The sequence below is a fragment of the Ctenopharyngodon idella genome, chromosome 9 (assembly GCF_019924925.1).
Source record: "Ctenopharyngodon idella isolate HZGC_01 chromosome 9, HZGC01, whole genome shotgun sequence".
Taxonomy (NCBI): Eukaryota; Metazoa; Chordata; class Actinopteri; order Cypriniformes; family Xenocyprididae; genus Ctenopharyngodon; species Ctenopharyngodon idella.
In genome coordinates this window covers 16,090,746-16,107,759 of record NC_067228.1, presented here as the reverse complement: position 1 = coordinate 16,107,759, position 17,014 = coordinate 16,090,746, and the positions used below count along the sequence as shown (strand labels likewise).

General features: G+C 36.2%; 1 protein-coding gene across 10 annotated transcripts in view; it reads left to right on the top strand.

The window, feature by feature from the left end:
• Positions 1-17,014, top strand: part of lrp1bb (low density lipoprotein receptor-related protein 1Bb) — a 308,080-nt gene that overhangs the window by 245,953 nt on the left and 45,113 nt on the right. For all 10 annotated transcript variants that reach the window (XR_007931607.1, XM_051905644.1, XM_051905648.1 and 7 more), the window contains 10 exons: positions 950-1,099; positions 1,672-1,794; positions 3,491-3,610; positions 4,624-4,752; positions 5,084-5,206; positions 6,322-6,462; positions 6,881-7,068; positions 9,276-9,459; positions 9,563-9,648; positions 12,121-12,243. Coding sequence is in view for 9 of the 10 variants with exons in the window: in XM_051905644.1 (XP_051761604.1) it covers positions 950-1,099; positions 1,672-1,794; positions 3,491-3,610; positions 4,624-4,752; positions 5,084-5,206; positions 6,322-6,462; positions 6,881-7,068; positions 9,276-9,459; positions 9,563-9,648; positions 12,121-12,243 (1,367 nt within the window). In the remaining variant the exon portion in view is untranslated. The remainder of the gene's footprint in view (positions 1-949; positions 1,100-1,671; positions 1,795-3,490; positions 3,611-4,623; positions 4,753-5,083; positions 5,207-6,321; positions 6,463-6,880; positions 7,069-9,275; positions 9,460-9,562; positions 9,649-12,120; positions 12,244-17,014) is intronic.

The following is a 17,014-nucleotide window of genomic DNA, read 5'->3' as shown; positions in this document are numbered from 1 at the left end:
AGCACCATAGAGGTATTATAGTCTAGAAGCAGTCTGTGGGTCTGTGATGTCATATGATACAGTAGCTTCATATAACAAAATTACAAAGAACAAAATTAAGTCATTATTCACTGAAATTCTTTTCTGCTGTAGCTTTAAAATCCAATATGACAGCATTGACATCAATGACTGCCATTCAAACGTTCGGGGTCAGTACGGTTTTTTAAAATGTTTTTGAAAGAAGTCTCTTATGCTTACCAAGGCGGCATTTATTTGATCAAAAACAGTAAATATTGTGAAATATTATTGCAATGTAAAATAACGGTTCTCTGTTTCATTATATTTTAAAATGTCATTTATTTTTGTGACAACAAATCAGAATTTTCAGTGTCACTTGATGCTTCAGAAATCATTCTAATATGCTGATTTTATTATCAACTTAATAATGATATATGATATATTTTTCTTTTTCATGATTTATTTTATGAATAGAAAGTTCATTATAAATGTCTTTATTGTCACTTTTGATAAATTGAATGTATTCTTGCTAAATAAAAGTATTAATTTCTCAAAAAAAGTACTAACCCAAACTTGTGAATGTTAGTGTAGTTATATTTTAATGACACTTTATTGCTTTAATGGTTAATTGCTTCAACGGTGGTTTTTTTTTTTTTTTTCCGGTCATTTTGGAGACCCAGCTTCATTTACTTTCATTATATTTCAAAGAGCAGCCTAGATATTATTAAGAAAATAATCTTTTGTGTTCCACGAAAGAGAGTCATGTGAGCAGAACGATGCGTCATTGTGTCAATAATGAGAGTAATTTTTATTTTGGGGTGAACTATTATTTTAATTTTGATTATGGATTGTGTGTCTGCATGGATGATCATATGGGGTGGAATCATTTGCATCGACCTGTTATGCCGTCTCATGTGACCTAGATAACAAGGTCTTCCTTTTTTCCCCCCAGATCACACAGACTGTGCAGACTTTTACAGGATGGGAGTGGCAGAAAAGGTCTTCATCAGCTGCAACACCACCTCACTCTGCGTTCACCATTCCTGGCTTTGTGATGGAGCCAACGACTGCGGAGATTACGCAGACGAGAGGAACTGTCAGGGTAACACTCAGTATTACTCTCCATTTGTTAGCTTTGCAGCTTTGTAAAGCCAGGTTCCATTAAAATCGAATTAATTTTGTCGAAACACTATTTATGAAAGAGGTAATGAAGCAGAGACAAGCCCCTGTCTTTTTCTCCTTGCTTGAAGAGCCTCAAAAGGTACGGAAGGCTGATGAATAATTATTGGTGATTGTCACACTTGCGAAGAGCAGACATTTAAACACTTGTGCATCAAAACCGTTGATGAAAAGGTGGCTTGAAAATTAGTCTTGGCAGGTTTCGGTTTATTACTCATTAGCATGTCATTGCTTTCAAATAGAAAGCAAATGTGAAATTTATCGGAATAGACCTGTTTGAATAGAGATGTACTTTTAATGAGGCAAGAGCACTTTTACACCCTTATAGTTCCATAGAGAATTGCATCACATAAAGATTTCATCTGCCTGGAAGCGATTTTAGAGAGCAAATAATGACCCAAACAACCACTGAACCAAATTCTCACTACACTAAGCAAATCTTGGATTTATTTGTGCTCTTCATAATCAAACACGTATTTTCTCTGACTGCCGCAGTCTCCCACGGGCAGAAATGTGCAGAAGGCCACTTCGCCTGCCCCAGCGGGAACTGCATCTCCAGTGTGTGGCTTTGTGATGGCCAGAAGGATTGTGAAGATGGTGCAGATGAGTTCCAGTGTGGTAAGCATGACTGATATTAGCCTCCCATTGCTTTTACTCGGCTTGATTTCTCATGTGGAGCGAGAGATTACGGCCCACCTCTTGAGATGGGCTTTGAATGCAGAAACCAATTCAGCTGCTAATACTGAGGTCAAGAGAAGCATTTTCAGGTGATAAAAACCAATCTTCATGTGTACTTGTGCCCTTGGAAGCTTGCGTGTATGTATATAACTGGATCCCTGAAAGCATTTTTAGTTCACAAAAAGGTTGTATGAAATTCATATAGATAGATAGATAGATAGATGTGAATATTTATGAAGGAAGGAAGGAAGAAACGAACAAACACCTATTCACCTTATCTAACTTGCACATGCTTCCTTTCTTGGATTTCAAAGGATGTTTTTCTCCATAAAATGACATAACATCTTAGCTCACTGTCAGCACTTTGAATGGAGATAGGATATCTGCAGATATAGCAAGAGACCATCAGGCAGTCAAGGAGAATCATGGGAATTTGAGACCAATCTATCCTGCTGTGCCCCTTAATTTCATTCTCCATGGTCTAGCCCCAGGAGTGGACCACTCTAACTCTTTTGGCAGGCAAAGTCTGTCTAGAATAGAACTGAAAGGTGGAGAAAAAAAAAATACTTGGCTTCGATGTAAACCGGCATTTTGTATCGCAATTTGCACATGCTTAGACATGTTGTAGTATATAATTTTGTTGACATAATTATATCCCTGCAGATCTGTGAGATATTTTAATAATGAAAGGATATGAAAATGTCTCTTTTAGGCATGTCTATAGTTAAGAAGTTTGAGATTTTTATGTTTTTGAAAGAATTATCTTATGCTCCCCAAAGCATTTATTTGATCAGGAATACAGTATAAACAGTAATATTGTGAAATATTATTGAAGTTTAAAATAGCTTTATATTTGATGAATAGAAAGATTAAAAGAACAGCATTTATTTGAAATCTTTTGTAACATCACAAATGTCTTTACTGTCACTTTTGAATTTAATGCATCGTTGCATAAATTAAATATCTTTTAAGAAAAACGTACTAACCCCAAACCTTTGAACAATAGAGTATACAAACACATAAAGAACTGTGGAATCATTATTGACTGACTTGACAAGAACAAGAAATAGGAATTGTTTCCATACACAAGCTTTTATTTTGCTTTTTACTTTATTGGTCAGTTTTGCCATAAAATAATTTTTTGTACATTTTAAATCCATAGATCAGCTGAAATATTATTTTGTCATCTTTTAGAATTGCGCTACCATGTAGACATCCTCGAAACAGACAGACAAGGACTAAAAGCCATAATGTTCCAATTTTAAGTTTCCAGGGGTAAAACTGCTGCTCAACACAAAGAACATGTGTCTGCTAGTACTATATGTTTGTGATGGATGTCGGGATAAAAGTGTGATTACACAACAAAAATGCAGAAAACACTATTATTCTGCTTTATTGCATCTTCATGTAAAAGCCACTTTGAGAAAGACTGACGTATTTATGGTGTGTTTTGTCATTGCTATGTTTTGAGAGCACAAGTAATATAAGTGTAATCCAGAGGTCTACCACAAAGTCTGCTGAATTTAGAAATAAAGAAACCATCTCTAAAAGCATTCAGTTAGAGATGAGTCGTAAATCATGGATGCCATTTTTCTAAGCGCTGTTATTTGTGACTCATAAACTATTTTGTTGATAGACTCCTCCTGTCTGTGGAACCAATTTGCTTGTTCAAAGAACAAGTGCATAGCGAAGCAGTGGCTCTGTGATGGTGAAGATGACTGTGGAGATGGGGTGGACGAGAGCGTGGATCTCTGCGGTACGCATATGACCTCTCCTTCCATTCTGTGTGACTCTAAATGTTCCTTTTTTCTGTGCCTCAAAGGCAGCGTTTTGAATGATTTGAGTTTATACACTGGCTAAATGTGATGCAACTATTATAAATTGGCCAATTATAAAAATGCAATCATGTTTTAATATATTACTACATATTTGTGGTAAACAATCGTTTAATTGGATTGTAATGAAATGTCAGTGAGATATTAATGATATTGCCCTGTTCCTAATAATGGCAGATGCAATTAAACACAGTAAATACTTTTCAGAACTTGATAAGCAAAACTGAACTTCCAAATGTGTGCTATGTATAACCGGTCCTACTTGACCAACTCAGAGCGGGATTCAAACTGGCGTCTATTGCATGGGAGGCCTGCAGTCTCTAGCATGCCTCTTGAGGCCAGGGGAGTGAGGTTTACACGCACAGCTCTTACTGGCTCACTCACCCCCCTGTCCCTCACTCCCATCTGGGTCACGGCACCAAATGTGACAGTCTCGCTTGACCCGCTCCAGTGGGATTCGAACCAGTGTCTCTGGCATAGGAGGCGGGCACACTAACAATGACGTTAAAGACTGCAGTCTCTAGCATCAGTCACTAGCGCACCTCTTGGGGCCAGAGGAGTAAGGTTTACACACCCAGCTCTTACTGGCTTAGCTCTATTACACTCACCTCCCCCAAACCTTACTCCCAGCCGGGTCACGGCACCAAATGTGATGGTCTTGCTTGACCTGCTCCAAGTGGGATTCGAACCAGCGTCTCAGGCATGGGAGGCGGGCACACTAACAAGGACGCTAAAGACCGCAGTCGCTAGCACACCTCTTGAGGCCAGAGGAGTGAGGTTTACATGCACAGCTCTTACCTGCTTGCCTCTGTTACATATGCATTTGCTAAAAAGCTTTCTAGTGTTACTGTGTGATTCCTCTAGATATTCGTCATTTATAATTTCTAGATCTGAACAACAATTAATGGTACATTACTAACGAAATATTGTCCAGGCTCGGTGACCTGTGCCCCGGGGTTATTCAGTTGTCCAGGCTCGTACGCATGTGTCCCCAAGCGCTGGTTATGTGACGGGGAGAGAGACTGTCCCGATGGCAGCGATGAGCTCGCTGCGGCTGGCTGTGGTAAATATTCCCATTGATCTGTTTAAAATGTCTTCTGCATGTCGATGTGTTATCGATGAAAGCTCCCTTCAGGTGTTGTTCTAGCAGCGATGTTGGCCATTCATTATAATTAGCTATTTGATACGTGCTCAGGTCAGGATTTAAAAACTCAATGACATCCATTGAATAAGATATTCTTAACCACAGGCACTTCATTAGTGATGCATTTTGTAACATGTTAGAGTCTAGGCTGTGGTAGAAATGGGTTTGACTGATATGACTAGTACCCCAGGGTGAATAAAAGTCTTAGTGAGAATTAATTAAGCTCAAGGTTCTGATGTTTACCCTGCAGCTCCAAATAACACATGTGATGAGAATTCCTTCAGATGCCTTAACAAAGGCTGCATTCCAAAACGCTTTGTTTGTGACCATGACAACGACTGTGGAGATGGTTCGGATGAATCGGTTGAATGTGGTAAGCATCTGTCTGAATTAACAAATCTGTCTGATAAGCAGAGCTGTCATTAAGAAAAACTTTTTTTTTTTCCACATCTGTGTCTTTGGTCACTATAGTTAACTGATTTTCCCTAAAGTAATTTGTGAAAGCTAATTTTATTTATACAGTAAATCTGTGAATATCACTGAAATAGTAAAGTGCAGTATTTTAATGTAAAAACTCAGGCATTTCTCAGTTAATTAAAGCTCTACAGTGAGCCTTAGGCTGCTCTGTGCTCGTATTATTTGTACTATACATTCTTAATTAAGAAGAACAATTTCAAGAATAGTCAGTATTGTACTTCAATTATTGGGGTTTCCTAAAAATGTTTTAAAACTTTTTTGTGCTTAAAACTGAAACATCTGTGGGCTTTTTGATGGAGAACTTGGCCTTCACAACATGAAAGGCCAGCCTCTCCACAGGACATCATCCATGTGCATACGCCCTCATAATTTATTATACTAGAACTTATTGCACTGAGGTTAAAATATGAAATAGAAAGTCTGGGAAATTATTCATAACAAAAGAGATTCAAAGAGATCTCATTAGTTTCTAGAAACTGTCGCCCAAGAAATATGCAGATTATTTTACTAAAAAGTAACATCTCATAGTTTGTTTCATACTTTTTGTTTAATATCCATCTTGCAAAGTTCACCCCAAATTAAAAATCAGTCATCATTTACTAACCCTTAAGTTGTTTAATAGTTTTTTTTTTTTTTTTTTTTGGTGTTTTTTTTTAAATAATGTACTATATTTTTTAGTTCCATTGAAAAACAAAAAATATTTCTCAGTATCCATGAAAGTGAATCATATTTAAGACTGTAAAGATCACATAGTCATTTAGATGTTCTTGAGTCAAGTGAACAACTTTTGTGGTACTTTTATGGATAGGAATTGCTGAACACTTTCATTGTAAAAAAAGAACAGCTTTGACATTCCACTAAATATCTGCATTTGTGTTCCACACAAGAAACATTAATCACACTTGAAATGAATGCTGAGAGAATTTTCATTTTTGTGTGAGCTGTCCCTTTAAGATCTCCGTTTGGTAGCAGAGTGTGTCAGTTTGCTGACAGTCGTCACTCTTTCCGCAGTGTACCGCTCATGTGGGCCAGATGAGTTCCGCTGTGCTGATGGCCGATGCCTGCTCAGCGCCCAGTGGGAGTGTGATGGTTACCCAGACTGCCCTGACCACTCTGATGAGCTGCCCCTCAACCTCAAATGCCTGGCTGCCGGTAATGGCCCAACAGAGCTGTGCCTGAAATATGTTTGACTGATGGATGTAGGGCTTACTGAACATCTGAGGGAATACAAGTGGCCAAGGAACATCATGGATAAAAGCAGGGGGCTGAAGTGGATAACTTTGACCTGCGGGGATGGCATGATTTCAGCTGAGCGTACCAAGCATTTAAAGAGAAAAAAAGGCCTTGCACTTACTGGCAGTTGCAGGAAGCTAGAAATATCATTTGGCTTTTGTTGGATTGCAACTTTGATGCCCTCTAGCTTTGCAGAGCTTAAGCCATCCATTCATTCATGTTTTTTCCAAAAGCATTTTTACATTTTCAGTTTGGTTTTCAACACAAGTCTGTATAGTTTGTATTACTTTTTCCTTAATTTGTTTCCTTTGTTTTTACTTTCCTCCTTTATTTCTAGAGAGCTTATGCAACAGTTCCTTTTTCATGTGCTCAAATGGCCGCTGTATATCCGAGAAGAGTTTATGTGACCTGAAAGATGACTGTGGAGATCGCTCAGATGAGAAAAACTGCAATGTCAATGAATGTCTGAACCGCCGTGTCAGCGGATGTACCCAGGATTGCCAAGACTTACCAGTGGGATACAAGGTTGGTCAATAATATCTATATATATTGTACTTAAGGTTGTCATGTTAACTGATTACTTTAGTTGGGTTAATTTTAAAGACAATAATTGGTTCCACTTTATATTAGGTGGCCTTAACTACTATGTACTTACATCAAAAAATAAGTACAGTGTACTTATTGTGTTCATACTGTATTGCAAAACACTTTTGCTGCTATTGATATTGGGTACGGAAAAGGTTAGGGACCGGTTTGGTGGTATGGGTAGGTTTAAGGGTGGGTTAAGGTGTAAGGGATGGGTCAACAATGTAATTATAAATGTAATAACAGAAATTAATTACATATGTAATTACATGCAGGTGTTTTTTAAAATATAAGTACAATGTAAAAATATGTATGTACACAATAAGTGCATTGTATCAAATGATTAATTTAAATGCAAGTACATAGTAGTTAAGGCCACCTAATATAAAGTGACACCCAATAATTATATGAAATTAAAATAATTTGTATATTATAAATATGCTTTATAATACATTTTAACAGAGATATGAGTGATTTGGATTAGAATACATTTTATATAAATTGATATACTTTTGGGTATTGTATTAAATCTTATCTTAAGCATGCCCTTATTTATATATATATATATATATATATATATATATATATATCCTGCTTTGTTGATGGGGATATGGTTTATCATGTTAGTGTCACTACATATTTAAGCTTTATGTGTTTTCACAGGACTTTCAAAAAATTATCCAACCAAAGCTTGTCTCCCTTATTATGAATCATTCAGTTAATGTCTTTCAGAATATAACATCTGCATTTATAACTTCAGCTACTAAATTTTCAATTTTTCATTGACAATTCCATATAATTGAATTGCAGTTATGCATTTCCTTACAATCTAATTGTACAGATAACAGCATCAATTATATTATTTCAGTTATTTATTTGTTTGTTTGTACATGTTTATTCTATTAAAAGTATATTTATGTATACGTAAAACAATTATATTTGTAGAGTATCATTATATATTTGTGCAGTATTGTGTTCTAAAGAAATACATATGTGTGTATTCCTTGTTATGTATACTGTATCAATTGTATACAGTATTATTAAGTGTTCTGAAGAAATACACATCTATCTTTCTTGTGCACAGATATGTTATATGAAAAGGACAAAAAATAGATTTAAAATATTTGACTATTTTTAATTGTGAGAAAGAGCTGACATATTGCAAATAAAAGCTAGTTGCTTGACTACTCTTTTTCTGTTTCAAAGATCTGGCAGTTCTTTTCATTCTTGGTTTATTTTATGTGACTTCAAGTTTTCCACAAATGTAACTATGATGAACTGACTTGCAGAAGCTGCTGTGCTATTGTTTCTGCAACATCTTTTCACTGAATTATTTGGGCAAACATTCAAAGACCAAAGAAAAAGCTATAGCAACGATTTGTCCCAGTTTTGTTTCATTGGTACTTAATTGGCATACTCAGATCAAGTTTAAACAAAGACTTGTACCTTCGGGAGCTGTCTGGAGGCATGCCTTAAGGAGCACAATTTATGAGCTAATTCTCTCTAGATACAGACACTTCTGCTGTGTTACTGATGGGCAAACTAGGTGTCAGGAGTGCCATGTTCACATGACCTGTGATCATCAGAGGTGTTTGGAGGCAATGTCATTTCCTGGCACATTTCCAACCAATCACCCTCAAAATCGATAAAGACATTACAAATACTGTAGGTACTGGAATTGAGTCAAATCCTGTAGGTAAAGAGTCTGACCTCATTTACTATGGTACAAATGAAGGGATCATAGGGAAACCATTGAGTTTACATACTGAGCAAAAAGCATCAATAATTAAATCCAGCTACAGTGATTTGAAAAAATTGAAAACGCTTGACATAAAATCATTGTGAATCATATTTATCAGTAAAATGCCAGCAGTTTGTTGTTGTTGTTGTTGTTGTTTTTCTGGTACAACTTTTAAACCAAATGATTTGGAACGACATGCAAATGACCTCAAATGATGGCATAATTTTCATTTTTGAGGGTTATACACCTATTAGTTTGTAAAATGAGTATGGAACTGAAACAAAGTGGAATTTTGCCGAGGTGGTCTCAGCAGAGAGGTTTCTTTTTCTTTCTTTCTTTCTTTTTTATTAATGGCAGTTTTAGAATCAAAACCTCTCAATTGTTATTTTTTCACCAATGTGTCTAGTGTAAGTGCTGGCCAGGATTTCACCTGAAGAATGATGGGAGAACATGTGTTGACATTGACGAATGCTCCACCACCCTACCCTGCAGTCAGAACTGCACCAACACTTACGGTTCCTTTAAGTGCTTATGTGTAGATGGCTATGAAGCGTCCAGAAAAAACCCCAACAGCTGCAAGTCTCTTTCAAGTAAGTATCATTTGGTGAATTTCCCCCAGAATGTGTTTTAACTGAACTTAACTTGGAAATTTTCCAGCTCCATTGCATCAAGTCACCTTTATATTTCTCACAGCTGAAGAACCCTTTCTTATACTTGCTGATCTTCATGAAATCAGAAAATTAAGTGTTGATGGATCCAATTACACTCTCCTGAAACAGGTAAAGCTCTACGTCAACTGTTTTTCTAATTACATGACTCCCATTTATTGTTTATTTTTATATCACACCTTGAAAGGTTGCCCATGTAATCTGCCCAGTCGAGACTGCTGTATTGCTACATGAAATTGTTACTGGACTTCAGAGACCAGATCATAAGCTAGAACTGCTGTGTTTGTAAAAGCCTAATGAAGGACCAATTAAGCTGTGGTGACACAACTGTGAATACAACACAGTATCTATTGTCTCCTATGCCCTTTGAAAACACTAATTGAAGTCATTAACTAGTCTCTTGGCTTGGTGGAACATCACATAAAAGAATTAAAAACACTCCATTGCTGCTCTTCAAAGTGAGTCTTAAAAGTACTTTTACGTTTTACTTTTAATATCATTTGTTACATCAGTCAGGCCAACTGATTGATATTTTGCCATTTTGAGATTGTAATATTACATTTTATAAAAATACTTATAGACAGGTCAATGGATAATAAACAATTTCTGTTTTCAAAAATATTAATGAGTTTTGATTAAATCCTGTTATTACTCAAATATTACTCAAAGTTGCATCATTACAAAATTTTATTCGGTTAGTCGACCTTCCTCAGGCTTACAACACATGCAAAAGTATCAGCAAATTTAAAAACAACTCATTAAGAATAGTTTGAGTACTTGTAGCTGTTAATAATGAAAAATCCCTCACATCCAGTATAGGATTCAAAATGAGAAAAAGAAAGTTCAAATACATGTTAGAAATAATCAAAACGAAAATGGAAACTTAATTCTGTAATAATTCAAAATAAGTGTTATTTTTATTTTAGCAGATTTCTCAATGTATTTTGCTGTCACTAAATAGTATTTTCTATACAGTATATCTGCATTATATTGATCATCAGCCTGGTCATTGGCTATTAAAAAATCCATTTAAAAATTTGGAAATCCTGTCAGACAAAATCCATTAAATATTGTAGCCTTTACTTTGAGGTTCTACATCACAGGCAGTAATTTGTTTGCAGAGATTTTATTTTATTTATTTATTTATTTATTTTTTGCATATTCAACAGCTCATCTGAAACAATGCGTTTGGCACACATTATTGAATGGCTCTATGAAATGTCATTTTGACTTTATATGTAACTTCTGATTGGCCTGGTGTAGCAAGTTGAGTTTCCCTGTGCTATTATCCACAGCTGGTGTCATTAGAGGCCTATAGTCATTACCATCAAAATGATGATTCTTAGTGAAATGTGAGTTTCCTCAATTCTGCGCTCGTTACATTATTCATACCAATTGAGGCTGTCATCCAGGGGAATGTCTATAGGGCTCTCAGAGAACTCTCCCCTTTATGGAGTAGTCTCATCCGCAATCATTTATTCCATTTTGTTTAATAAGAGTGATGGGAGGAAAGCTTTTGCACTTAAATATGAGTGGAATATGAGTGGACCCTGTGGCCTCTTCCCTTCCTTTGTTGACCTCATACTAGCATAATGCATGATCACGTTTGCTCTGTGGAATGCTGGTTAGCTATTTATCGAGCTGCCGTATAGTATCCATAATTAAAGCATCCTTCAGTTTGAGGCATGACCTGTGCAGTAAGTAAGAGATAATATACAGTCACCTGGTCTTTAAAAGCACACTTTTGTCACCCCGAATGGGTTGATTTTGCAAAAATGACTGGCTGACTGTACATTATCCTGCTTATTATTTATCATCTTACTTCTACTAAGGAAAAAAATAGTTATTACATCATAGAAAGCAACCGTCCTGGCAACAAGACAAACATCTCTTATTCTCTTATTTGTGTTTTCACTGATGTCACATAAAAACATATCTTGTTGTGGATTTAAGATAACACTGGAGGTTCTGGCCACAAGATAAGGCTAAAGGTCTTTGTGGGTCTCACAGTGCTGATGATCTGATGGGGGAATCAGAGCTTTTCTTCATTTGCCATCATGCCCATCGCCCGATGCCGTGATGAAGTGGGCAAAAGAAGGGGGGCTAGTGGGCGGTAGACTGAGTGACAGCAGCTTGATATGAACATGACAGTAACGAATGTACCCTCAGCATTCCCTCTGAAGGCTCTCTGAACTGCTTCCCTGGATTCTGAAGCCAACATTCACGTGCATTCAGCGCACACTGCGTCCTCTTCCAAAATCAATACGATGAAGAGACATCAAAAGAAATGTATTCTCTGTATGTTTCATGTCTGTAGTATATTCTTGCCAGATCCTGTCGAGATAAGTGTACGCGGAAATGGCTAATTAAGCCCTCCAGCTAATTAAGTAGCAGAACAAATGCGTAACATCTCATTCTTTTTTGTTCTGCATAGTTGATCTATGCATGCTGACTGCGGCCTTTACCCAGCTAATACATCATGCTGACTGCGCTAACAGTCACATTTGTTGTGCAGTCCATCTCGTGTCGTTACTTAGTTCACCTCTATTACCTCTATGTTGTGTTTCTTTCTGACTTCTGTAGGGCCTTAACAACATTATCAGCTTAGATTTTGACTACAAGAAGGAGTTCATTTACTGGATTGACTCCAGCAGACCCAGCGGCCGGAGGATAAACAGAATTCGCCTTAACGGCAGTGACCTCAAGGTATGTCTGATTTCTTATTTAATTATGGTGGGTCACCTAGGACTGGAAATAATGCTAATAGGTCTGGACAAGCTGTTATATGGCATGTTAGCAACAGGGATGCGATGAAGAGGTCTAAAGTCAACATCTGAATATTAGACATCTGTAGTCATACAGCCATAAATATAAATGCTCATTTTAGCATTATTTGAGGGACTCATTAAGGTCACATGGTTAGCGCTTAGATGCACATCTCTGCTGTGTACCTGCTGAGCAACACTTTTCCCCATCTCATTAGCTTCATTGCAGGGGCCAAGAGCCTCATTTGGCTTCATTACACAGTGTTGCCCCCTCCTGATTTATCACCCCTGCTCAGTACAAGCTAAAGCCATTTGAAATTCATTAGCATTTGTGGGTGTAATTTTCAGAATTTTGGAAATAGAGACAATGCAAGCTGGTACAATATCTTTAGATTGTGTAGGAGACCTTTACCCATCATTCGCTGCAGGGGATATAATGATGCAGCTCCTTTGCGGAAGAACAATGTAATTGATGATTTTATTAATACATTATTTAGTGACATGGAGACACGGTATTATTTTCTTCTCCCACTATGTTGGAGACACATGACAATAAACTGACTTTGACTTAATATAAAAGTGTCTATTCTAAACACTGTCTCACCCTAGTCACACCGCACAATCATTTTTCACCTATCCATAAAGCGAATTAGGTTCTTCAGCACATGCACATCGAGATTGAAGAACATCATCTACTCCAATGTCATAAGACTGCTTATTGATACTGTTACTTCTGACACATAAATCTATGATTCATTCACACTACACACTCATTTAACCTAATTAGTCATATCTCATCTTAGATCGTTTAAAGTTAACAATTTTTTGTTTTTTTTTTGTACTTTTTACCATTCTACATCCTCCTATGTTTTTGCTGCATTTGAGTACTCTTTCTATTTAAAGGGTTAGTTCACCCAAAAATGATAATTCTGTCATTAATTACTGTCGTTCCACACCTGTAAGACCTTCGTTCATCTTTGGAACACAAATTGAGATATTTTTGAGGTGTTCTAATGTAGAACCTGGAACAGTATTCTTGTCGCTTCATAAAATTAAGGTTGAACGACTGCAGTCACGTCGACTATTTTAACATTGTCTTTAGTACCTTTCTGGACCTTGAAAGTTGTGGTTAAATTGCTGTCTGTGGAGGAGTCATATACTCCTCGGATTTCATCAAAAATATCTTAATTTGTGTTTCGAAGACGAACGAAGGTGTTACGGGTTTGGAACAACATGAGGGTGAGTAATTAATGACAGAATTTTCATTTTTGGGTGAACTAACCCTAATTGAACACTGTATACACTTTTACATGCATCCTGCATTTATGTTGCTATATGGTTCTGTACATGTCTATGTCTGTGTAGTTTTTGTTTGCACTGCCTGTTTTTTTTTTATATTGTATGTTGTCTTAGCTCTGCAAGACGCTCCCCATATTATAGTATCCATAATTAAAGCATTGCCTTGTTACTTCAGTTTGAAGCATGACCTGTGCAGTAAGAGATAATATACAGTCACCTGGTAATTAGAAGCCCACTTTTATCAACTTGAATAGGTTTATTTAGCAATAATGACTAGCTGACTATAAATTATTCTGCTTATTATTATCATCTTACTACTTCTAAGGAAAAATAGTGTATTACATCATATAAAAGAACCGGCCAACAAACAAGATGAACACTGGAACAATATTGCAGTATAAATTTATAGATTGTTATTTATCTCTTTATCTTTATCTTTATCTCTTTATGCATATTTATTACCACATAATCAGCTTTTTTTTTTTCAGACTTTGGATGCATTATTTTGCACAATTGATAAACGAAAGCGAGGAGCAAGTTATAAGACAGCCGCTAGCAAATTTGAGTAATCTGGGAACAGTGCACCATGGGTTTGATCACTGTAACACAATGATTAACTCTTGCACTGGAGCAGGTTTGGCATAATGCTTCAGGCAGTGCCTTTGGTGTAATTCAATAAGGGAATTTGTCTATTAATACTGTATGTAATGGGCCAAAGTTGATATGATATTGTCTGTGGCCTCATTCGTTAGCATGCTGTACCACTACAAGCAACTGTCAGTTATTCAGGTGATCCTTTTGGCTCTGTGTATGTGAGCACTATATCTAAGTTGGTAGTCACCAATTACAATAGGACACAAGCCATAACTAAAACCCTTCAATAATGGCTAAAAGGTGATTTTAGCTATCATGCATATACACACACATATGTATATCCCTTAAATGCATGAATGTTTTGCCAGTCATTTACATATTTGGTTTTTTAGCGACCCAGATCTATATCTAACACAGATGGATCTCTAACTAGTATAAAACTGTGCTGATATTTTAATAACAATTACAAAAGCATAAAATAAAGCATATTCCGATACTTTTTGGAACTTGGAAGGGTTCAATTTGAGCAGATACTTTTTACCATCATCACTGTCATTGTCAGAGCTCATTTCCCCAGTACATTCAGCATCTGGCTCACATTCACGATTTCAACAATAATTCAACTATCATTTTCAACGTCTTCTAAATCAATATTTTGATCTTTGACAGCTTCTTCACCACATCCACTATCAAGTGACAGTGACACTAATAAATGATTGCGTACAATACTTGATCTGCAGTAAATTGCTGAGCCATTTCAAGTTTTGCTGATAATACTTGTGTTCTTTTGTTATATGTCTGCGGTAATTATGAGTGAAACATCACGTCATCATTGTGTATCAGACATTGGCACATTGAGGAATAAAGGTGAATTGCAATCAAGTCATTAGCGATCCAATTATTGTTGCAGAAAAAATATACAGTAGTCAACATTTGAAGTGGATCAAAACTTTTCATCAAAGTTGTCCTAAAATCTTCTTCTTAGGACAACTTTGAACTTTTTAGATCCACTTCAAATGTTGACTATTGTACTTACACTATTACATACCTAATAATTAGAAAACAGACATTCTTTTATATATTTTTTCTTGTTATATTGTTTATAATGAATAGATTGGGGAATACTAAGGATGATGTCTAACTTTAAAAAATTGATGAGAGGAGGGTAGTGAATGACGTCCAGGGTCGATAAAGACCAGAGGTATGCGTTCAAAGGATATATGTTTTCTTGCACTGTTACAAAGAACTTAATAAGATAACACGTTTACTTGCACATTCACTACAAATCATCTTGCACTCTCTGCTGCTTGCCCTGAAATACCTCTTTTCCACAATATCATGTACAGTATTTATGTAAAGTACTTGTATAGTTTGTCTGAGATTATGTATATATTGTCAAATATTTATAGAATATAGTTAGATTACCCACTCTCAGTAGGTTAGTTATGTATAGGTTCAAGATTGTTTCGTACTTCTATTGTTGTATGTTTATATTTATGTATAATTATGTAGCACCGTGGTCCTGCGAGGCACGACATTTCGTTCCACTGTATGTCTACACATGTAGCGGACTTACAAAAAAACTCGAGTTGACTTGACTTATATATATTGCAGCTATTCTGAGAATCTTTCATCATGGCATTTTGTGCATTCGATGTTGATATATTCAAATGTTGACATTTTAAATGAGTTAGCCTTCATTTCCACACAAGACGATCTTTCAAATCAGTGCTGGGCCAGATCACTAGAATACCAGAAGCTCTTTCTTTCCCACTCGGAATATTAATGTTTCCTCTCACCCTCTCATCTGGAGGCACTTTCCTGATTGGGGAAATGTTCCTCAATCATTGACATTTCAGAGAATTTTTCAAGCTCAGCTTTGCTGAAATTACTGCTGAAGGGGCGGTCTTGTCAATTGGCATGGCTACATATGCGCTGTCAGATGATGATGATAGAGAAGATCTCAAAGCATGTCATGTCTTGCCAGTGACAGATTGCAAGCTTCTCCATTTTAACAGCAAAGTTTGTGTTTCATAAGTATCCAATAGAATAATAGCATCATGCGCTATACCAAACAGATAGAATAACCCATTAAAAGGAATAGTTTATCCAGAAATTATGTATTTACCTTCATTCTAAACCCAAATGACTTTCTTCTGTGGAACACAAAAGGAGGATTTTGAAGAATGTTCTGGTCTGCTCTTTTCTATGCAATTACAGTGAATGAAGACTGAGGCTTTTGGGAACCAGATTATTCTGATTTAAGAATGAAACATTCCATAAATGATACAAAGGTTCAATACAAGTCATCCGTCTTAAACAAATCATTCTTCTGATCGGCATCTTTGAATCACTGTCCAGTTTACATTGGTCATAATTATTCATTCATGAATCAGATTGATCTGGTTCTCAAGTTCAACTCACTGATACATTTAAATCTCTTACTTACACAAAGCTGACTTCAGAGGACTTAAAATATAGTGCATCAAATGGACTACTTTTAAGACACTTTTATGGTGATTTGCATTCTGTTTTGAAGCTTGACATCATGAAAGTCCCTCTTCATTGTAACTGCATGAAAAAGAAAAATGAGTCCTCAGTTACTCAAAATTTCTACTTTTGAGTTTCACCGAAAAAGAAAGTCATACAGGTTGGAAACAACATTAGATTGAGTAAATAATGACAGAATTTTCTTTAACTCTAAAGACCTTTTTTCTTATTTTCTTAACACCAACACTCCCATAATCCTACTTGCTCATTACAGAGATATTATTTGATTAGATTATAGTGACTGATCTGAATACCACTTGCTTGCTTTA